We start from the raw sequence: 24160 nt of genomic DNA, 5'->3' as shown, positions 1-24160 counted from the left end.
CCAGCAGGCTGAACAGTGAAGGGACCTAGCAGGAGGTTCTCAAATATGGGCCATTCGGAGCCCTTGTCCATTTAAGGCACAGCTAGAGTAGAGTGGTCCCCAACAAGGACCTCTGACCTCTGGCTTGCACATTTACATTTAAAAAGCCATGATGGAAATGTAATTTTCCTGGAAGGCAGGGTTATATTCGCAGCATACAGCCTGCTCAGCATAGTGACAAAGAACACAGCTGAAATGGGTCCTCCCAGGAGAAGCAGAGAACGCTGCGTGAAGGATGGGCAGAGAGGTGAAGAAAGTCAAATGTTCCTGCATAGGGGAAATCTTTGAAGTGTGTGCAGGCCTTGCCTAATCAAACTCACCGTGAGACGCTCTAAGCACTTCACTAAATCCCAGTGTAGCTGTTTTCCATTTAGGGTTGACTTGCTTTGAGGGAGTTTCGGGAACTGAATAGAACAGTTTTAATTTCCAACTTTCTTGACTGAAAGTAAATGCGCCGGTCAGATTTCCTGGAATCTAACAGGGATTTGACACTGTGTTACCTCTAAAATACAAATGCACTTTATCGCAGTCTAGAGAGGACTTCGGGTTTGGGAAGGTGGGAGAGACCTTCAATGTGGGTGATTTTTTTTTTCTTCTCTTTTTACACTGAAGCAATTTCCTGTTTCTCCAGCAATATTGGGGCTGGAGGCCTCAGAGGTGAGAGCACAACATGGAAGATAAATTGTCGTCTTTGTCACTCAAACTTCAGCTGGACAGAGGAGAATGAATTTGCTGGTTGTTCTTTTTTTCCAAACCTCGGCAGGGCCCAGTGACCCTGGGAGGTACAGAAGTTGCCTATGCTTGGGCCACACACAACTCCTATGGTAAGGGACCTTACCCAATGAGAAAAGGGACTCACACCTGGGTCAGGGACAGCAAAACCACCTTTATTCATGGTCACCAATTCAGCCAGTCCACGGAAGCACAGGATTGGAGAGCCCCAAGAAACAGCTTCATCATAGGGTGTTGGGGGTTCCCTCAGCACTGAACAGCTGTTGCCCTGGAGTCACAACAAAGGACTGGGGATGAGAAGCAACTGCTTTGTCCAGACATTTCTGTTCCTAGGTGCAGGTATCCAGAGGGAGGCTCGACAAGGGAAGGGAAGGGCTCCTGGACACTCAGGATTCCTGGAGAGTCAGTGTTGTGGGCTGGGTGATAGTTCAGTTGGTAGACAGCCTGGCTAGCCTGTGTGGAGCTCTGGGCATGCTGCACCGTGCCTGGAACCTCAGGTAGAGGTAGGGAGATTGAAAGTTCAAGGTCATCTCTTGTTACAGAGTGAGTTTGAGGCCAGCCCGGCTGCAACAAGACCCTGTCAATAAATAAATAAATAGAACAGTATGGCATTCTAAGGCTGTGCAGTCTGGGTCCCTTTTCTCTATGTATTTCCCTATATGCTGATTCACTATTGGCTCCTGTAAAACGGTTAAGAGAAAATAAGGCCAAAGAGACTGAAACTTGCTACATTTTACCCCCGTGAAGACCTGGTGGGGGGTTTGCCTATGGTGGAATGGTTTCTTAAACAAGGATGCAGCTCCACCATATGCACTCATCACTGCTGGGGCAGGTAGGAGCCCTGTGGTGTGAGCTCATGTTATGGGATGTTTGTTAGCATTCAGGCGTCTGTACTGGCCTGCCCTTGGGGTTCTGACAGGATTCGCCCTCAGCTGCAGCCACTTAAGAGCACCGCCTGTGCACATTCACTGTTTTCTTTCTAAAGGGCCCTGCCCACCTCCCATTTTCTCTCTCTTTGCTTCTCCAAGAACTGCCTCTGTCTTCTCTTTTGCTGCCCCTGTTCCTGAGGCCAGTCTCCTCTCTCCTCTCCCCCCTTTTCCCCTAATAAAAAATCCCTCCACCCAAGCTCTGTTGCATGGCTTCGTTCTCTCGTGTGCCACTTTTTACAATTACAACAGTTTGGACCACAGGGTTCAGTTGCACAATCTGACTGTACATCCTAGACTGGGCATACCTGGCTGCTAAGTATCTTGGGCCAGTGATGGCCTTTTGCCTGTATCCTTTCTTTGAAGAAAAAGTACCATTTACTTGATTTAAAGGTAATTACGGCAAGCATAAAGGATTGCTAAAGGATGAGAAGCCATACAGAACTGAAGATTTAGGGACTACAACAGAACATGAAAAAAATCGCTAGTCAAAGGAAAGGACCACAGAGAATTACTCCACAGTGAGAATCCTGAGGACTTGGCACCTCCAAGGTCCTGTGCACTTGTTACAGCCTCAGGAGATGAGAAAAGCTCGATCACACAGACGAGCTTAGAGGAGGGAGAGAGGTGGCAAGGACAGAGGTGGAGAGATTTTGGTGGGAGAGAAGGGGGCATATGGATGAATTTCAACCCATTTACTCCAAATTTTAGGTCAGGATAGAAAGTCAAGACTCCTAATTTTCAGCTCACTCATCTGAGCCAGTCAGTTGCTGCCCTTTTGAACTGTTAGCTTGCTCTCCCTAATCTTTTTTGTTTTCCATGACTGCAGCACATTGCTAATAGCCATAGTCCCTGTTACATAATGGGTCTATTGAACTTACTCCTCCAGGGTCTGCTCTTATGGCTCATTGCATGTAGGTGTCTGGCAAAGACAATTATACCTTAGGTAGAATTGTAGTGTTCAAAGAAGCATGCTCCCACCCCCACTTAAAACCATGTGACTGCTTGTTCAGGTCTAGGCCAAATGCTGCTTAGGATTGCTGTAGAGGGGTCTCATCAGCTGACTGAAGGCCACATGCCACACATGGAGTTATTAAAGATCAGCCAATCATTTCTAAACCATTCCATGTGAAGTCGCCTGTAAGCACTGGCTCCTCAGAGAAGACTCATGCAGCTTCACTTCAGCTGTGTTCTGAGAGTCCACTGGGGGCTTGTTGAGGGTGTATATCACACCTAAGCATCTTTCTAGGTGCTTTCTTCTTGACTTGATGAGTAGAAACTACGTTAGCTTAGGATCTGTTCTACTTAGCAGGACCTCCACGAGCCTTGAATAAATCAGCACTCTTTCTAAGCATTCATCCTAAGAAAGAGCTCACGGTGGCCCAGCCAGAGCTATGAAACCACACATAGGGAGGTCATAAAGATTTAGAAAAAGACATCACCCCACCCTCTGATGTCCTGAGCCACCTTTCCACCCTTGCATCCATCATGCACATCTACAACGGTAAGTTAATAGCTGGTGGTTCCACCCCGGGCTTACCAGCTTTAAATGTCTAATTACTCGGTGTTGCCTTCGCCTGCCAGCGACAAGACTGGCAACCTGGGATGTGCCAAGTTCTTGGCTCCAAATTGTAAAACAAAACAGTATAGGAGGGGAATTTGTGAGTTAGTTGATTGGCAGACACTAAAGCAAGCCACTGTGTAAACACTCGTTTCTGTGAACCTATTCTTTCTCTCAGACCGTTACCTGGGTGCCATCCTGACAGTGTGGAAGCTCGCTGCTACTCCTTGAATCACACATGCTTCCGTCAGACACACTTAAATGAACCAGCTGATTGTGTATCATTACAAGTGGAAACAAACCATCCTGGTCAATACATTGTCAACTGGCAATCACAGGGTTGCTCAGTAATTATGAGGGAGAGTCTCCACTGTCATTCAGAGTTGACATCAGGTCTCCAGGTGTGTTCCCATCTGATGTGGCAATGCCACTCAGAAGATGCCAACACAGGGACCTGGATGAACAAGAAGCCACACTCAGGGGTGTCCACCCTGACTTTCCCTAGAGGAACAGTAGTTGAGCATGTGGGTTGTCTTTCAAGGTTCCTAACTCCAAATACTACTTTCCTGAAGTCATACCCACATTTACTAGGTCTCATAAAATGTGGTACACATTCCAACTATCACATGCTTGGCCACTGGGTCCCACTGGCCCCTTTCTACATCAAGGGAGGAAGGTTTAGAGGGGAGGGGAGACTCCTCACAGCTGGCATGCAAAAGAGCTGGAAGCAGAACAAAGAAGCACCTCGCTAGAGAGTAGACTTTTTCTTAAGGACTTAAATTTACTCTATGTACGTATGTATGTATGCAGGTTTGTGGATATGTGAGTACAAGTGAACCTAGAGGCCAGAAGAGGGCATCAGCTTCCCTGGACCGAATTAGAGTTACAGGCAGTGGAGAGGTATCAGATGGGATGTTGAGAACTGAACCTAGGTCTTCTACAGGTAGAACAGCACCCTTAACCTCTGAGCCATCTCTCTAGCCCCTGGGTATGAATTTTTAATCACTTTGGTAAACACCCCACAAAACAAAAGTAAATGAAAATTCTACATGACATTACATAGCACGGTCATTTCCTCCTAATAGGAGGAGAGTTGTGGTGTAAATGCAAATGAATAGCAATGCAAATCAGTGTAATTCACCACCCAAGCATTCTACCCAAGCCAAAGGAACACACAAGACTCTAGCTAAATTGCCAGTCTTTGTCAGAAAATAGATTTATTATTGATAGTGAGTGAAGTTGTCAGTATTCACTACAGAGGTTGCATAAGCCAAGGCTCGCTTTATATTAATAAAAATGCCTTTTTTCACTTGCAATCATAAACATTATTCCAGTAAAAGAGGCACATTTTCTCTCCTTTCTGTCTGTCTTTCATGATCATCATAAGTTACAACAAAATAGCTCCTATATAATGAGAGAAGAGAAGAGTACACCCAGGCCCCACAGCCCAGGAGACTCTACAGTCGACCCAGCCCGGTGCTTTCTTCCTGTCTCTCTACTTGAAACAGTTTATCGTCCCCACTCCCAGCTTTCTCCAAGTGGAGGTCACTAAGTGCTGGAGCCTGGAGTGGAGAGAATATTTTATGTCAGAAGCTGGGAAGAGAGTACAAAAAGGTGCGGTGGACTGCCCTTCTCTTTTATTCATTTGTGGCTTTCATTAACACTTAACAGTGTTCTTTGATGACGGATACCTGATCTAGACCTTGGCTTTTTAAACTATTGATCAAAACATGTTATGATTCTGTAGAGTCCATTTTCCAAAGCCTGTCTGTCTTTAGTGGTCTTCTCTTTAATTGGGTCATTTTCTTACTAGGAAAAGAAAAATGTTCCACCTCTGGAATTAACGTTGAAGGAGTTTTGCATGTTCTCAAGGGGAACTTTATCCTCCCTTCTCCAGCATGCTCTGCAAGAGAAATAGAAAGTATAAGTTTTACCACCAGAAGGCAAGGGCAAACAAATGGCAGTAACTATTTAGGATGATTACAGTGCTTTTCAAATACCGGCTTCCAAACCATGAAACAAAGCATATGCTTTCTCATTTCAAAATACCACTGCCTCATCAATGTGAGTCTCCAAATGACCCACCCAGCAGCATCTGAGAACAGCCTGGGGAAGAACACAACCTGGAGGATGGCAGGGAGGGAGTTGTGGGCCAGCTCTACTCTTAGGAACATCTGGAAACAGGACAGCAAGTGACAGGAAAACTCCCTGAGGTAGTGTGGAATTGGTGGGGCACAGTGCAGCGGTTACACCCAACAGCTCTTGAGGAAGACTCTCATCTAGAAACCAAGCCCACACTCAGGGACATCACCCAGCTCTAGGCAGGATGCAGATGTCCATGCATACACAACACCCAGCAGCACTGCAGGCAGGTCTCTTCCCAAACTGTACAAGTGCTCTCTTCACTTTCCAAGTAATGGGAATGGGGACCGTAGATAAGAACCACCAAACGGGAACTACAGCCAGCTGGGAAGGAGGAGGTACATGTCCCCCATTCTTATGGAACCTTAAGAATGAAAAGACAGTCATCTTCCTTTTAGCTTTCAAACCACCCAGAAGAGGGTAGGTGAGGCCTGCAGCTGCTCATGCTCCCTATACCCTTGCCCCTGACACCAGCTCAGCTACGGAGCCCTCACTGCATTTAGTTAAGAGCTACGGGAAAGCTAACACATGTACCCTTGGGAAATGAGAGACTAAGCATGGTAGTAACTTGCTACTTTTTACTTATTTGCTAAATATATGCTAAGGTTTATTAAGTAAAACATGCACATGGTAAAAAAAAAAAACACACACAGGAACAAAGCATACATAGGGAGAAGGTTTTTGTTCAAGCTGCATTCAGGGAAGGTAGGAATGCAAAAGTTCTGCCTGGCACGGGGAGCAATTCTCTGCAGCTGCAAGGAAGAAGGGGGGCCCTGCATCCTATTTCTCATGATGGCCAGAATGAGGACAGAAAACTGGGCTGTGGGCAGGGCAGGTGGGGGTACAGCAGTGGGTAGGTAAGAGTCAGGAAGAGATCAGCTTGGTTAAGGATAAGGAGGGAGGCAGGGTAGGGACAGGCAAGGAGGACAAGCTTCCTGCTGGCCACTGAAAACAAATGGGTTCCCAACAAATGCTTTTTAAATAGGAGAATGGCAATCATGAAACTGAACCTGACATCCTTGGCACAGGGAATTCAACAGAGGGAAGTATGGGGTAGGAAAACCCAGCAGACTGCACTAGAAAGCATGCAAGGGTGTGAAAAGGAAACAGAGGCACAAGGAGTCCAGGGAAGAAAAGAGGAAGGTGACAAGAGGTTGAGGTGGACCCCTATTGACAGGATGTGGGAGGGGACACTATGTGACCAAAAATCAAAAAAGATCAGTCAGTTTTGCATTTGTGGACTGATTTTGAATGCGACATCCCCACAGGAATCTTTGGAAAGCAGTTACAGGCTTGGGTAACTTGATTTAAGGTCAAATGATTTAAGACAAAGATGATGGGGTGGGATATGGAAAATGAAGAACAAAGAGTAGAAGGACAAATGAGAGGGCTTTGGGTCCTAGAAACAAAGGGTGGATGGCTATCTGATTATTCAGACAGGGTCTGGGATTATAGGTCCCTATGTGGTCTTGGGACACGGGGCACTAAAGAACAGACTCAAAGGCAGGCAACCTAGTGAGAAAGACAGGAATGGGAAGAAAAGATGCTGCCTTAGTCAAACAGAAGTTAGAAAAGCACAGGACCAGAGGAAATGAAGGACAAAGTGGAGGAGGCAAAAGCTCCACATGGTGGGAAGGCCAGGAGAATACACACGCACATTGGGCTCCTCAAGTGCACTGTGTTTGTGGGCAAAATATAACATCCAACAGTGCAAGTCAGACATGATCTGCCACTGTCACGGTGCCACAGCATTTCTTCTAGGCTCACCTTTGTGGCTTGGTCTGTCTAAGTCTCTCCAGTTACACAGACAACCCCATTGCCCAGTTCTCTGCTACATGTACTATGGAAGCCAGTCTGAAGTAGATCTGTGTTGAGCCCACTTAGGGCTTCTGGTTGCTGGAGAGAGCACCCCTTTGAGTGATACTCTATGGCTGCTCTGCACTGGGGGTCATGAGCCCCATGTATTTCTGAATTCACCAATGAGAACCTTAAGTATTATGACACCTGCCTGGTCTGGATCACATGGCTCTCCTTCTCCTTATACAGTCAGGTGACAATATGCCTCTTTTGAGTGTTGTGACATATTCCACAGCTAGTGCAACACAATGAAAGCCATAAAGGGTTCTCTGAAGGCTCTGAGATTCTTTTAACCATTCTTTCTCTTCAACCCTGAGCAATTGTAGAGGAGCAATTTTCAGTTGAATGCTAGGCAGTGCCAGACCTTCCTGAAGAAAGACAAGCTGGGCCCTGGCTCAAAATGGGGATCAGACACCGTTAGACTATAGGGCCTCAGCTGCAGAACACACTGTGCTCACATCCACCACACACCCTGCCACATGGATTAAACTCCCAGTCCCTCAGAGACAGAGCAATGGCTTCGTGTGTCACTCTAGAGACATGAGGATACACAGGAAAGCTGAGGGGCTGGTCTATAAACCTGCTGTCACAATGCACTCAGCTGCTACCAAAGGTGGCAGAGGTGGCACAAAACCGCTCTACTGCTGTCAGAGACATTAACAAATACAACATCAAGTTGGCATTTTAAAAAGACAATAAATTCATAAACATTCTGTGTTATTAGTCTATCACAGCTGTGCAAACCAGGCCTGCTGAAGGCTAGAGTCAGGGCCATGGTTGGAGGGAGCCCCAGGACTGACAGGTCTACACTGCACCTCCCAGGCTGTCCCATCTCTGTATCTGGATGCTGTTGGGTTGGATTAACACTGCATAAATTAACACCGCATAAATTAACATAGGAAATTCCCTAAAGAATGAAGGGGAAGCTTTGCAAGCTATATTAAAAAAAAAACAAAAAAACCAAAAAAAACCTGCTGCTTTCATTTAAGGAAATGCTAACACTTAATCTTAATGTGGAGAAAGAAATTCCTCGATGCTACTCCTCATTCACATATTTGGGTCTGCAGAAACGCCTTTTGTAAATAGTTGCACACATTACCAAAAGGAGCAAACAGCTTAGGCATCAACACTGCTCTTTTTCCAAATCTCTTTCGGTTCCAGCCACTGATGAGCTTATACTGTCAAACAGGAACAGTGCCCCTGGAGACCCAAGATGGTGTGTCATTTCCACTTATTAAAATGATCTCAAGCGCTTTTCTGGAATATTTTTGTTACACAGTTTCTGAATCTCAGCCTCCTTGCAGAGGCTGACTACCCTGGCAATGGGCAGCCACTGGCTGTCTCAGTAGATTTAAAAGGAATTTAAAAGCAACCCTGTATTGCAAAGCAATCATTACAGAGAGAATGGGATTGTAAAAGAGATCTCCCAGCGTATATGTGTCCTTAGAGGGAAACTACCCGGACTCTCCCCTAAGGTTTCAGAACCAGTAGGATTAGGTGTGGACACAGGAAGGGTTTTCTAATGGGGGGCTGACACAGCAAGCTGCAGATCCTGAGTTAGTTTTCACTCAGGAGAGAAAGGGAATGCAGGGGTGCAAAGGAACAAATCTGTAATGGGGAAAAAGTCAACAAGAGGACTGTGGGTGAGAAAGCTTTAGAGAAACCAGTTCAGTTGCCTGTGTGCTGGACCTGGAAGTCTGATGAACTAACTAGTTTTCATTTCAGTGCCTGCTCTCCCCAGGCAGGGGTGTGTTTTGTTCTACTTGTTTTTGTAGAAGACACCAGTCAACTTTGCCTGGATCTTGTTTCATAGCATCCATGTCTCTGGGTGACATTCAAATTAACTTACAAGTAATTAACTGTTTATATACAACTTGCCATGAAAGCAGACAAAACATTAACAGACTGTAGCTCAAACTCTTGGAGGATGAGTCCTAGGAATAAAATACCTATTAAGAAAAATGAAAATCTAGTACCATGGTAATGTATCAAATTCGATTTTTTATTTTTTTAAAGAGAAAATGTCATAATGTTACTCTCAGAGAGCAGGTGAGAAATAGATTCCTAGGATGGGCAGGGCTTGAGGGGCATGCAGGTTTGGAACTTAGCTTGCTTGGACAGTTTCAGACTTGACAGGCTGCCCCTCCACACAAGGAGTGAGGTCATCGTTCAAAGATTAACAAATGCCACTAGGCAATGACAGAGAATGCACGGAGCACAATAAAGACAGTTGTCAGAGGACTTTCTGCAAGGCTGACCTTGGTTTATCTCTCTGCTCTCTGTTACAGTGGATGGGCTCCTCAACCTAGGGAGGCTGGGGATCTGAGAACTCTCAGTGTGCTGTTAGCCAAGAGACAGGCTCAGTGCTCTTCTGGCACCTACCATGAGTCCTGGGGTGACTCCTCGCCCAGGACCACTGAAGCTTCAGAGAGCACAAGAGGGCAGAGAGAGAGCACTTCTACTGGAGAGGCTGCTGCCTTCTTCCTAAGCCAGCTTCCCATTTGCTTCAGACTAACTTTAGATGCATTCCTAGAGACAGTGAGTGTGTTTAGACTTCTGCTAAGTGGTCTGGACTGGTAACTAGTGACAGTGACATACCTTTTCATGAAGGAACACAGACAGACACTTTAGGATTTGGTCAAAGTCTGGGGTGCCTGAATCCTACTTCTAATCTTCCAAATCAGAATCTTCAAGGGGAAGGTTGGACACTTTTCAGAGCGAGGTTCACACGTGTCTGTGGCCTCCTGGGTTGGAAATGCAGAACAGGTGGTGGGCTCTACTGGGATATGGTGAACTCCACTCTGGAGTGAGAGGCATCCTGGTAGGATAGGAGCCCGGGACTGGCTAAGACACCTGCTGGCAGGCTATGTTTTGGCAGGCACCTCAGGAATAGCTGTTTTTCCCTTTACTGGCTCTGGAGAAAGTGAACTGTTTCTAGCCTCTCTGGCCATCGGATCACCTTGGATGTTAGGAATGTGAACTTGAGGACAGGGTATATAGCTGAGGCCACACAACAGCAGACTAGTCACAAGGGCAGCTGATGGCAAACTCCAGAATGCAAAGGCACTAAAACCCAGAAATCACAAAATGTCAGGTGCTAATACTAAACAGACGATGCCTTTTGAGCCTATACCTACCTCTTGCTCTCCACAATAAATCATTCCTTGCAGTTAGAGCTTCAAGCCTTCACTTCAGCAAGAAAAAAAACTAAAGTTCTGGTCACCATGAATAGTCTGGGACAGTACCCAATAACCCTACCATCAGGTGAACACAGACTGTTCCATGAGAGTCATGTTAGTTTCTTTATGTTTGTGAATAGCAACAGGGCTGGGAAAATGCTAAAATAGAATTCTTGCTTACAACCCTGAAGGCAAATGTTAAGGCAGTGGGATGCCACAGAAAATAGGGCAATGCTGAGGTATAAGCCTTAAAAATTTTTTACTTAAAAATTTAGAAGTTGAAGCCAGGCAGTGGTGATGCACATCTTTAATCACAACAGAGGCAGGGGGATCTCTGTTGAGTTCAAGGCCAGCCTGGTCTACAAAGCAAGTTCTAAGATAGCTAGGACTTTTATGTGGAGAAATCCTGTTTCAAAACAAACAAATACCCCTCCCCATAGAAGCTAGAGTGCCAGGCATGGTACTGTACCCCTTTAATCCCAGCATATGACATTTAGGGGCAGACAGATCTCTGGGAGTCTGAGGCCAGTCTGGTCCACATGGTGAATTTGGGGCGGAGCCAGCTAGGGATAACAGAGGAGGAGAGAGAGGAGAGAGGAGAGAGAGGGAGGGAGGGAGAGAGAGAGAGAGAGAGAGAGAGAGAGAGAGAGAGAGAGAGAGAGAGGGAAGGAGGGAGGATGATTCTGGGGATATTTTATATTTATATACTTGTGGATTCTTACTCTCTTCCCCATTTATAAAGTCTCACATAAGTCATGTGAGCTGAAGGGGAACCAGGCTTTAATGGCAAGAGGTGGCAATTCAATACTGGGAAGCTTAGAAAGTTAGCAGGCTAAACAGGTATGGGGGAGATAAAAGTCTATGTCAACTAATGCTCTACTTTCAAATGCTGTACTTAAATGGCTACCAACAGCTTTTACAACTTAAAAATAATATTAGAGCAATTTAGTGTCTTTTTTACCCCCATGAAGAATACATAACTTAATACACCAACAACAAGTCTAAATGTCTCACATCAAACCACAAGGAACTGTTTAAGAATAGCTGAAGATTAATGCCAATGAGTGGATGAATAAGAAGAAAGGAAAAACAAGGCTAAGGAACATCCGGAAATCTTCCTACCAGTAAAATCTATTAGTCTTCCGAACAGTACCCTAGGGACCTGTGAAAGCCCAACCTTATGAGTCATGTAAAAGTGGAACAGACTACTGTAATGATTCCACAGGGGAAACCCTTGTACAGTGTCGGAAATGGAGGGAGACTTGATGGTTGCTGTCCTGTTCCATGTCCAATACATTCTCTGGACCTAACTGGAAGGCTAGGAGAAGGGACTGGCCCACCTGGAACTGCTACACTGGGCAGTGAGGACGCTGTGAACTGATACACTTTCTTCTAACAAGGTGGGCAGAATTGGGATCTCGAGGTTAGATTATCTTCACAGGGAGCATAAGAACAGCCTCGTACCAGAGGATGGTAGCTGTCAGAGATGAAGAAACCAGGTCCCTGCAGCTGACGTGCTGTGGCCTTTCAGGGGGCAGGCCAAGCAGCCCCTTTGATCATGGGCACTGTCATCTCATGACCCATATGTGACCTATAGACACTATTACCATTTCAGTAGCCTGGCAGTGGTCCTTTCTCCCATTTTGACATTACAGCTTCTCATTTTCCCTCACTGCCTCAACCTGTATTTGTAGATGATGGATGTCTCTCCTTACACTCACCTGCTCCAAAAACAAACATCACTTAGTTTATCTTGAAAATTTTTGTTTTCTTTTGTTTTGATGGCAGGGTGCATCTTGAACTAGTTATTAAATTTACCATCATGATGTCCCTGGGCTTCAATGCTCTCAGCTGCGAAATGGTGAAAGAAACCATTTCTATTACATCTCAGGGTGTCATAAAAAACATGTAAGAGTGGGTGTTGAAGTGACCTTGAAATCCCAAAGCTTGAAGAGATGCAAGGGTTCATGTTTCATAGTTCTTAGCTATTTCAGTGCTGTCTACGCTATGGCAAGACTTTCATCTTTTGGATATTATTCTGTTACCATCCACTTCCAAATAAGTGGACACAGAGCTGTGGAATATTAGATACTCTAAGCAGACTGGCTGCAAGTAATGAACTACTTAGCAGGCTGGGAAGTGAGTGGGAAGGAAGGTAGGTCTCTTATTCATTCACTAGTATAATGTCATGTTTTTTCCTAAGTGATGAACCTGAATCTGGGAAAAACAAAAGATGTGCTGAGTACTCGGCATAAGTGAAAGCATCACAAAAACTGATGAGAGAAATCAAGGGTCATGGGCAGAGACCTAGGAAGAGACAGGACTTTGTTACAAACCCAGACCCACCAGACTCCCCCCATCGGCTGTACTGTGAGGCATGTTAACTTGTAGGTTGATTTTTTTATTTTTATTTTTTTAAATCCCATAAATTGGAACCAATGACACGATGGGACTAAGTGTAGTTCAACAAGATCTTTCCAGGCAAGGGTGGAGCCAATGCTCTAAGGCACTCGGTGTTGCCACTTCACCAATCCCAGAAATCCCACTGTGGAAATAGGCACTGGTGTCAGACACCAGTCTTGAAACATACACTTTGACACAGCCACCATTTCTATTGATGACTCAGTGCCACCTCCACAAGGCTCTATTATCAGGTCAACCTATAAGTCCCAAGTGTTCAGGCAGTACTGCTATTGAAGGTCAGGGGCTTGTTAAGAGCTCATCAGAGGCCATTTGTGACAAATAACATGTACTAATTCATCAGCAGCATTACCTCTAGCAAGACCTTTAAAGAAAAGAAACCCTGGCAAATACTCAGTGATGCAAGTGCTTCTATAAGCAAGTAACAGACAAAAGCAAACCATGAAGCTTTAAGACAACACAGGCTTTTAAATCTGATTACATTTTCCTTATTTAACGTTACTGTTATTTCCCAGCTACCAGACAATAGCGACCCTCTCTTCAGATATTTATGGACTGTTGGAAATTTACACTAAGTGGTATTATAACTAGAGCAAACTGTAGAAGGCATGCTGTATAACCCAAACACTAGATTTAGATGGGTGAGAAGGTCAATTCTAGGAAGTTTGTCAGATGAAGGAACCAAAGTTCTCAACAAATCATGTACACCCAACTGTAAAGCAATTACGTGACCTGTTGAAACTGTTAATTTGCTGTAGGGGATTCATTAGCTTTCTAAAGCACATAAATGAAGAGATAATATGCAGTCATATTACGAAGTTATGAAGGGTCATGAAGCACACAAAAGGAGAAAAATTACTTCCTAAATATGACTCAGTTTTATGTATGTGTCCCAGCTTGTGTGTATGTGAAAGAAAATGGCCCTCATACGGAGTGGCACTATTAGGAGGTGTGGCTTAGTTGGAGTAGGTGTGACCTTGTTGGAGGAAGTGTATCCCTGTGTGGGTGGGCTTTGAGGCCTCATATGCTCAAGTTATGCCCAGTGTCACCAACTTCTACTGCCTATGGATGAATATGTGTATCTCTCAGCCTGCGTATGTCTGCCTGCATGTTGCCATGTCCTGCCATGATAATGAATTAAACCTCTGAAAGTGCAAGCTAGTCCCAGTTAAATGTTTTCCTTTTTAAGAGTTTCCATGGTCATGGTATCTCTTTATAGCCATAGATACCTTAACTAAGACGCTACTCTAATGGGCTCTATCTACCATCTGGTTGGGGAATGAATAGTGACTGAAGGGTGGATTTTTTTTCAGCTAGATCTACTCTTATGGACCTCATGTTTGCTGCCTCTTCTTCCACGCTGGCTTTGAATGGTGGCTTGGAAATGTGAGGCATTAACCACAAGGATATAATCATTAGAGTCATTAGAAGATGTAAAGTTCAGAGCAATGAAGTTTATCTTAAATATATTTTTCCCCCCTGCACATAAATAAATTGCAGGGAGAGTTCAGGAGAGCATAACTCTTTCTTCTGGCACAGGGACTTGAACCCGGGGCTTGAGTATGTCAGGCAAGCATTCTACCACTGAATTACACCCCCCCCCCCATTCATTTTTTACTTTTTACTTTGAGAGAGGCTCTCATGAAGCCATCCAGGCTGATTTTAACATGAGTGTCATGTGTGTGTCTGTGTCCTTGGGCCTCCAGTAGGTAGGAGGCCTGAACCACCCGGCCTAGCTAGAATCTGGACTCTTCTGACAGTGAACTGGACAGAACTTAGGAGTTAACCAACTGATTACAGAAATTCTTGATGAGGACTAGCTGAGTTTAGGAAGTTTTCCCACACATTAGGTCTTTATCACTGCCCAGTAACAACTTGGCTTTCTGTTTTTTAGGTGTCCAGGCAGCATTTTGCACACCCACCTGCTTGGCATGGTTGACACATTGCATGTACTGGCTGGCTAGAGCAGAGCAGCTGAGGGTCTGCTGGGTGTTCTGGCGGTAACACTGGAGGATTTTGGTCTGCAGATCTGCACAGACTGGATGATATTCATACCGCCTGAAAACAAAACAAGGATAACTGAGAAAAGGCATCCTCATTCACTGTAAAGGTCAAGGTTAAAGATTATATAAAAAACACAAGGTTAAGGATTATATAGGTCCTACAAATGACGCCAGTGCTCTTGCCCTACAGCCTTGTCTGGAAAGTCAGAAATCTGCCAGGCCCAATTTCTCTCTGGCATACCCATAGCCAGCAGGTCATGAAGCTCTGGCCCTTGCGGTATGGTTTTCCATACTCACTGTTATTACAGAAATTCGAAGTATTTACATTTCCTGGATCCAAGCAATGACCTCTGGTCTTTGTGTCTACAGCCCTGGCTCTCTCCCTGCAGCCACAGGTCACCTAGAGGGTTCTTTGTAATCCATTAATTCAAGTCACTCTCTATTGCTTCTTAAGTGAAGTACAAGGCTAGCAGAGACATGGATCAGGAGGCTCCTGCCTGCCTTTAGCCCTTGTTGGCCCCTGTGTACCTTGCTGCAGCCTGGGTAAATTATATTCAGAGTCGAGTTAAGGGTCTCTCATCAGTGGTACCAAACTTCTTGGGAGCTCTCACCCGTACCCATGTAACTGAAAACTACCTGCTTATCTTTCAGTGTGAACAGTGTAGCTTTCTTTGAACACCTCTCCCTAGTTTTTGGCTTCCACCTTGTCCATGCTAACTTACACTCTGCCCATGTCACGGACTATACAATAATCAAGTGCAATCCACCAACCTACATTTACCAGAATGTAAATTCCAAGGAACTATATCTTGTTTTCTTTGTGACATTCACTATTCAATGTGGATACTTTTTATAGAAGCCATACAATAAGCTTGTTGAATTAATAAAAATGGGTAAACATCCAAAAATCCCCCAGGTTAAACTTTCACAATTATATTTACAAGTCTCAGATTTTAGTTGGATTGCTCTCAGTCAATATGCCATGCCAAACATAAATGTTTCCACAAAGCTTATAATATACACTTGAAAATAATAAGCCAAATGAATTATACAAACAGAAAATATTCTTGTTTGTATGATGGAAGAACTTGTGAGTTATAAAGACAACCACAGAGAGAAAATATGCAAATCAATAAATAATCTAGGAATTTATATTTTTAAATTAGTTTGTTTAATAAAAAATGCTTCCAGTCTTATCAGTTTTGTCTCTGAAATTTAAATTTGTTATTTCCATATAACCCTGAAGTAGTATTACTTTAAGTTTAATGGGTTCTAAACACAAAAGCCCCAGAGAACACAGGGGGATATTTCCCATCAATAAGTAAACCCTTGGGTGACAGTTTGTTTCCTCATTACTTTTACCCAACACAATAAGCTAATGTATGTTTTGCTGGAGTGGAAAGGCAAGCCTCATGACTGTCCTTGTGGGAAACTTCTTCCCATTACCCCAGAAAGGAAGTATATATACAGGGGAAAAAATGATCCACAGATTTTACCTAACACAGTTTTTTACTTTTTCATTCATTACTCTACTACTTTGTCTAATACCTGAGAACAGAATTTAAGCCCAAACCCCAGGGGTTTCAATTCTTTTTAAGCTTTTGATGCTATGGATGTCTGTGGATTTTTCTGGATCCGAGCTTTCCTAATCCCCAACAAATGAGCATCAGCATCAAAAAGGAGCCAGCTATGATTCCGGAAACACAGCCCAGAAAACCACTGACCAACTGACGACAGCAAGACTTGTGTCCGGATCAGTGTTGAATACAATATGATTAAACATCAGGTCAGCTGAATGCAGTAAATACATGGCTGACAACGCCAACGATTCACACAGGAGAGCTGAGGTATTGAGCTTCTGACTTGGTGCTGACAGCACACCAAGTCTACAGGCAGAGGGAAGGTGGTGGGGAGCAAAAAATAGGCCTGAGCAGACCCTAGGCCCTTCACTAGTAACACAGAGGTAGCACGAACACACGCTTTTCTCAAGACTATTTTGATAGTAGCTCATTAATGCCACTCCCTCTTTAGAAAGCATCAGTGCAAGTCACACACAAGCACTCACCCTCAGTCATGCAGGTTCAAGTCCATGAGTTATTTATGTTTGAAGTGTATCAAAATATACTTTTATTACCACAAATCAATACCAGTACTCACTGGCAAGCCCTCGATTTCCTGTCTGGTGGTCTGTTCTCTATGTGGCCATCATCTGAAATCCTTTTTGTATACATTTTAACCCGTATTGATGACTAGATGCAGACTGGGGGAGAGAACAGTGGAAATCAGCATAATTGACTCCCAGTTCCTCCCTCGACTCGGGCCCATTTCTCTTGGATTCATCTGAATGGTGCAGATCTGTTTCCGTATTGATCTGCAGGGCACGTTATGCTGTCCTAATGCACTGTTTTCACTCTGGAAGATGCTAAATGAGATTACCATCCAACATTAGAAGGCCATAAAGCACAAGTCATGGCACCTTCCATTCAGGAAAAGGGCTTCAAAGACATTTCCAATATGCATTATGAGAAGCCCCTCATATAATCATAGTCTCAGCGATTGACTTTTATTGACTGCTTCCAAGCCCGCCGAAGGAAAAAGCCACTATTAGGCAAAAATTAGAAAACGCAGAATTCCAAGGTATTTAGGTCAGAAAATTAAACCTTAGTTGTAAAGGACATTTACACAATTTAAGAAAGATTGAATGAAGGAATGATAAGTGACAAGAAAAAAAGCAAGATGAGTACAAAATGGGAAACACAGGAGAGTGGTAAGGGTGACAGCTGTCCAAAAATCAGTTGAGCCAAAAGGAACTGTTAATAACAAAAACCATTTCTTCTTGGCTTATGAAATAATTGAAAACTTTTAGTAGAACCCATCTTCTTCTTTCATTTTCTTTACCTTTTTTGGTTGTAGTTTTGTTTTTTGAGACAGGGTGTCCTGGAACTTGCTATGCAGACCAGGCTGGCTTTGAACTCACAGAGATCCACCTGCCTGTCTCCTGAGTGCTGGGATTCACCCTATCCATATTCTCAGTGCATGGCTTAGTGGCTGGAGAATGGACACAAGGGGAGGACTGGAGTCCCAAATACAAGACCCATGAACAAAACCCCAGGAAAGCACTCTTCTTTCTGTGGCATTGGGAGCCAGCAAGACTTTCCCCTTTTTACCAAATGCTTAACGGCAATATTAAAAAGCATCAAAGAAAATATACTCAGAGGCTTTTCTTATTCCACTCACAAGTCCATGATTGATCCCTTGGAATAAAGGCCAGAAAGAGTCAGTCTGTTTCTAATTGTCAAGGCTTCTAACCACCTGGTGATGAACATAAAACTATCACTACCATGTCTGGTTATTTCTTTAGGAGACTTTCGTGAAGGATGAATTAATTGGTCAAAGGGAGGAGAAACACTCTGGGTGAGGCTGAGGCTTATATAAACAGAACACAGAAACCCCTAACACAGTGACAGACACTTGGCTACCAGCTCTCTGGCTGTCAGAGCCTCACGGATGCCTCTCCTACATTCACATTTTAGAATCTTCTTTGATGTGAGTCAGAGCTTTACATTTTGAAGAAACTACTTATCCATCTTTTTAGTTCTGCTGATATAAATGGCACATATAATACGGTAACTTCAGAGAAGGAAATATATGCAGGTAGCTCAGAAGAAGTCATGTGGTGGCCATCAGCAGTCAGAATTCTCAAAGCTCTGGGGAACACAAAAGTCATTCATTGTGAGTGCAGACACAAAAGAGAATCGTTTCCTTGTATGTTAACCAGGAAGCACCCCGTGAGAGGTCTACAACACTAAGATGAAATACTACTGGGGGTGCATACAGGAGAGGGAGAGAAAATATGAATTAATGAGTTATCCGATGCTAAAGGGAACACTGCTTTTTTAACAGGACCCAACAATGCATCTTTCATGAGGTCAGATGTTTCATGTAACATGGCCGTGAAGAGAAACCTCCCATTCTTAAGGCATAGCCCCAAAGCTACCATTAAATTATACCAACTATTCTTTAGATGTTATCCCAGTGGTTAATAGTGCTGCTTTTCTTTCGAAATGCAACACTAAGTCTATGTCCACTGCCAACACTTACATGATATGTCATTATCTTTTACCATTCACAATAAAGTCTCCATAAAACTCAATGAAAAGAAAGGACTTAAAAAGTCATTGTTTTGTAAATTTTCGTTGTACTTTATAGTATCCTAATATTAATATTCCCAGTAAAGTATAAACAGCCTCTTCCTAATAATGCAAGATTCAAAAAACAAACTTCATTTCAAGCATATCTGGCATTTTTAATAACTGCTAATCATTTCATTAGTGATGTCTCTGAGCCTTATTCAAATTTCCATAATTATATATTGGAGACCAAACACTGCTAACAGGTGCCTCCTTTGTTTTCACACACAGCTTGTGATGCAATGTCTTGAAAACCAACAATTCAAGATGCCCCCCACAGCAACTATTACAAATGCAACGTTAACTAGTATGCTGCTGTCTATCATTACAACACAAAAACTGCCAAGAGTCTCTGCCAGCGTAAGATCAAGTGGCATGGATCTGAACTATACCTGGCTGAGCACTTAGTTCAGTGGTTCTAAACCTTCCTAGTGCTGTGACCCTTTAATATAATCGCTCAGGCTGTGGTGATGCCGAACCACAAAATTATTTTCATAACTAATTTTACTAATGTTATGAATCATAATGTAAGTATTTTTTGACATACAGGTTTGCCAAAGAGGTTGAGAGTCATAGGTTGAGAACCACTGACTTGTTTAACAGACCAGACAGGCTGACAGGCAGACCACTACTCATAATGAGTATACCCCATTAGACCGATACAGTCAGCCTGGGTGTCCTGAGAGAAACAGCCACGGATAGATGTACACAGGAGAGAGTCAGTCTTTCACATCTGGGGACTTAACCAATACTTGAGAGAGAATATTGTGGGGGGAAAAATGCAACACATCTGGCTAAGCAAAGTGCTGTCACACACCTGCAATTCTAGCACTTGGGAGGCAGAGGAGGGGGGAGGTCAGTCAGGGTTATAGAGACTCTGCCTCAAAAACAAAACAAAACACTTGCACTGAAGAGAGCTTTTCTAGCTAACAAGTATTCACATGGCATCGCCGACACTGTGCCGGATATTATGCCAACCCAGGGGTCACTAAAAGTTTCAGGAAGGATATGCATATTACATGCAAATACTATGTTATATTAAGAGGCTTGGCTAGTGAAGACACTGGTATGTGTTGGGATCTGGAACCAGCCTCCTAGGGATCCAGAGGGATGAAAGCTGACTTACATAGAGTTCTATCCTGTAAATCTAGGGCTTGAAGGATGAGCATCTAGATCGAAGTACTTTAATATTTAATATTTTAATTTTAATCTGCTGTCTTTGAAAAAAAGATGAAGAACCAAACTCAGTAATCTGGATCCACAAAAGAAAAGTGACCAGTAAGGAAGGAAAAGAAAGCAACACCAATCTTTCTATACTTATAGTCCTGAATAAAAGCCCCAAAGATGCTGTAAGGAGCAACACAGTCCTACCCCACACAGATCCAGATGGCCTGGCATCCTCTAAGTGTCTAAGTACTAAATAAGGAGATTGTTTGGATGCGTGAAAACATATCCGATCCTGCAGTGCGTTTCTCCTTTCTTATTAAATAACACTGGGGGTACCTGAAGTCCACAGGGTCAGGAATGACAAGTCAAGTTCAGCAGCACGTGCCCGCCCACACACCAGCTACTGAGGCAGGCAGCTGGTGGACAACAATGCCCTCTGACACTGGGACTTCGCAGCCCCAGCTTCTTTTCAGGAGGAAAGTTAACTCCCAGTCACCATTCTTAGCATTTTGCCAGCACCACTGAAACTACATGGAGTCCCATGGCCTGGGCTCATTCAACACCAGTGAAGAATGAGAGTGCCACCTCTGCCCCTAACAACTGGACTTAGAAACAGGGCCGTATGCACCTCGAAAGAATGATGACCCCTACTGTTTGGTTCTGTAAGTAATCTTTTGAACAAAAAAATGTGTTACTCATTCAGGTGAAAAGATCCTGTGAAGTCAGGTATCTGGTGTAACAAAAAGTAACAACTGGGTTAATTTTCACTTCTGTATCACCATTCTTTTGACCCGAATCTGGGCTCCATACACAGTCTGTTATTTCTAAATGGGAGAAAAATGAATTCTTTAAGGGATCTGGAGTAAGAGGCAATGCTAGATATTGTTGGGAGACACAGAATATAACTGATGTCAATGTTTTAACTCAACCAACTTTCAGAACACAATGATTTCTTAAGTTCTCATCATTGTATAGCCATAGACTACCACCATCTGGGCAGGGAGACTTCATTTAGAGCCAGCTTTCTCTCCCGTTTTTCCCCTAAAAATAATGGGAATTATTGTTATTATTTAATAAACATCAGCAAATAGTGTAGCAATAAAAGGTGGTGAATGACTGAACAGTGCTGAGCATCAGCGGCAGTTCATACTGAGTTCATTCCACTCTAGGTGGAAACGGGACCTCTTGCCTTGCACATGGGAGAAAAAGAAAACGTAACCGTAGTTCATAGGAGTGACACAGCTATAAGATACACACTATCTGGGGACATGATCCCATTGTTCTTTTAGATATCTGCAATGAAGAGGTGTCCCAGGACACAAGTTGAATCTACAGAGGACACTGAAGGAGACAAATAACCTTACACACCCCAGTGTTCCTATTTGAATAGCCTAGTAAGAGGGCAGCCCTGTTTACTGCACTATTGTATTAAAGACAAGCACTGCAGTGCCTCTTATCTGACACTTTGTAAAGCAACTCTTTTAATTAGACAACTGGGAACATGATAACCTAAGCATACACGATGCATTAGCCCTGGCTCTCCCTTAAATATGTGGATCTGTATAATACACAGAACAGAAGCGGACACAAGTTCAAAGTCATCTTAACCCATGGCTTTGTGACTTATTTCCATTTCCCAATGCTGCTACTTTGGAATGCTCACAATATTGGTCCAAGGACAGAAAATATTAGGATTTGGTTAGTTCATGAATTCTTTCATCCACTCAGTAACTTACAAAAAATATGATTAATCTAGAAATGATTATTAAGAATTTATTACATGTTATCTATTGTGGCAGTTGATAAATGAGATGTGAGCTTGCCAAAAGTCTAGAAGGGTGGAACAGAGGTACACATGAGGCTTAAAATGTGTCCTAACAATAAGGTATAAACACAGTGCCAGGCACTGACAGGGGCTTGGTTTGGAATATGGCCAAAGGTATTCCAGATGGGAAACCTATCTATCACTGACAAAGAGGAACTCTGTACTGGCTGCTTTTCCAGGCCACAGGGGATCTGTCCAGTGTACTTAGACTATAAAGATTTTGAACTTGGGTTGTAAAATACATCCTTAACCATACGACAGTAAGCCTTCTAAATTCTTCTGCTTCCCCTCAGAAAAAAGTTCTGACTATGCGGTTACGTGCTAATACAGGCTCAGTCTGCAGAGGTGGGAGCAGCTGTGTGCAGTAAGAACTTAGAAGTTGTGAGTCAACCAGAGGCTCCACACAGAAGTGAGCAGAAGCCAAGTTTCATACCCTCCAAGAATGATGTCAAGGTTCTGCAGGAGCTGGGTTTTGGGGAGACTGGTGGTAATTTTTAATTGGCAGGTCTCTTCAGCACTCATTATTTCCCCCATCAGAAGTGCCTTTTGGAAATTTCCTACTGAGCTGTACTGACTTACCATGAAGGAGAAAACCAACTATCCCAATCTTTCATCAATGCCCAGATTTGGAGGCAGAAAAGAGAGGAGAAACTTGGATAAACGAGGGATGGTAGAAGGATCTTGGGGCACAGAATAATGCACTGAAATTAGAAGAAAATCCTGGAGAAGAAAGATAAGTCATACTGGTCATTTAGATGAAAACACAGAAGGACTGGCTGAACACGTCCCTCAAGCCAATAGGAAAGACACGGGAAGCAGGCAATCACAAGTTACAGACCAGGCACTAGTGCATACTGGGGCAAGCTTTTTCAGAGACAACTTCAATCTCAAAGTCTTCAAGGGGCACCACTCCCTTCTTTCACTCTTCATGTCCTCCAGTTCAAAGAGAAAGAACTAGGAAAACGTTACAACAGGCATCAAAAGGCTGTAGTTCTGGCAATCTAACAAGTTTTTCTTTCTTTCACTGGCTGTGTGTTTGCAAGCTGTATGCATGTGCGTATATATGAGTGCCTATGGAGACCAGCAGTGGATGTCTTCCTCAATTATATTCCACTCTATTCTTTTTTGAGACATGGTTTTCCACTCAACATGGAGCTGACCATTTTGGCTAGACTAGCTTGTCAGATAGCTCCAAAGATCCACCTGTCTCTCCCTCCTCAGCACCAGGATTACCTGTACACACTATAGTGACACCCAATTTTTTGTCAAGTGAGTGCTGGCGAACTGAACTCAGGTTCTCCTGCTTGTATGACAGACACTTTACTGACCGAGACATCTCCCTGAGACCTCTTATCAAGTTTTTCAAACACAGGATGCTTGCAATGGACTGGCGGCCTTCTGAGAAAATTAACAAATACAACTTGCTGAGATAATCTTTCTATACCTACTTCACATGTCTTATTAAACCCTAATCACTGGAATCTGCCTAGCACAACACTGCAGAATCACGAATCTCCTTGTTAGATAGTATGGAGTCAGCACCCTGGGCTTAAACAGTTACACGAACTCTTATGATAAGCTTCTAATTTAAAAAAAAAAGCATTACCCTTTGGGATGGATTTTTTATACTCCTTTGCTGAGGGAAGATGGGGTGGGGATACCTGCTGAAATTCAAGTTACCTGCACATAAAAACAGGTCATTGTATCGCTACCTTTTCCCCGCTGTGAGCAAATTTAAACAAGTACTTTTTTTTTTTTTTTGACATATTAACCAGTTTATTATAGGCCTGGCAGAGTAGGGAGACTAAGAGAGAAGAGGAACAGGGTTAATGGCTGACTGCCATGGCCGGTCGCCATAGAGAGAGAGAAGAGAAGCAGAAGCAGAGAAGAGAAGAGTAGAGAGTGTAGAGAGCTTAAACAAGTACTTTTAATATCAAGACATGAATAGCTTAAAAGTTAAAAAATTTAAAAACTGTCACATATCTCAATGAAGACTGTGACATATCCTTAAAAAAAAAATAGGATGAGACCAACATTTAAGTCTATAGTTAGAGTGTTGCATCACTTACATGGTACTTTCTTTCACTCCATTTTAAGAGCAAGCTCCAAATACCAGAT

The 24160-nt window shown here is 43.4% G+C and overlaps 1 protein-coding gene across 1 annotated transcript in view; it reads right to left on the bottom strand.

Annotated features, from left to right (window-relative positions):
* Window positions 1–4445: 4445 nt before the first annotated feature.
* The window catches only part of Chchd3 (coiled-coil-helix-coiled-coil-helix domain containing 3), a 263514-nt gene continuing 243799 nt past the window's right edge, over window positions 4446–24160 (bottom strand). The window contains exons 7-8 of the mRNA XM_027391410.2: window positions 14780–14915; window positions 4446–5161 (exon numbers count right to left, since the gene is read on the bottom strand). Of these exons, the coding sequence (XP_027247211.1) occupies window positions 5138–5161; window positions 14780–14915 (160 nt within the window). The 3' untranslated portion in view covers window positions 4446–5137. The remainder of the gene's footprint in view (window positions 5162–14779; window positions 14916–24160) is intronic.

Source organism: Cricetulus griseus (genome assembly GCF_003668045.3).
Source record: "Cricetulus griseus strain 17A/GY chromosome 1 unlocalized genomic scaffold, alternate assembly CriGri-PICRH-1.0 chr1_0, whole genome shotgun sequence".
Taxonomy (NCBI): Eukaryota; Metazoa; Chordata; class Mammalia; order Rodentia; family Cricetidae; genus Cricetulus; species Cricetulus griseus.
Note: the sequence above shows the minus strand (reverse complement) of the source record. Positions and strands in the feature narration are given on the sequence as shown.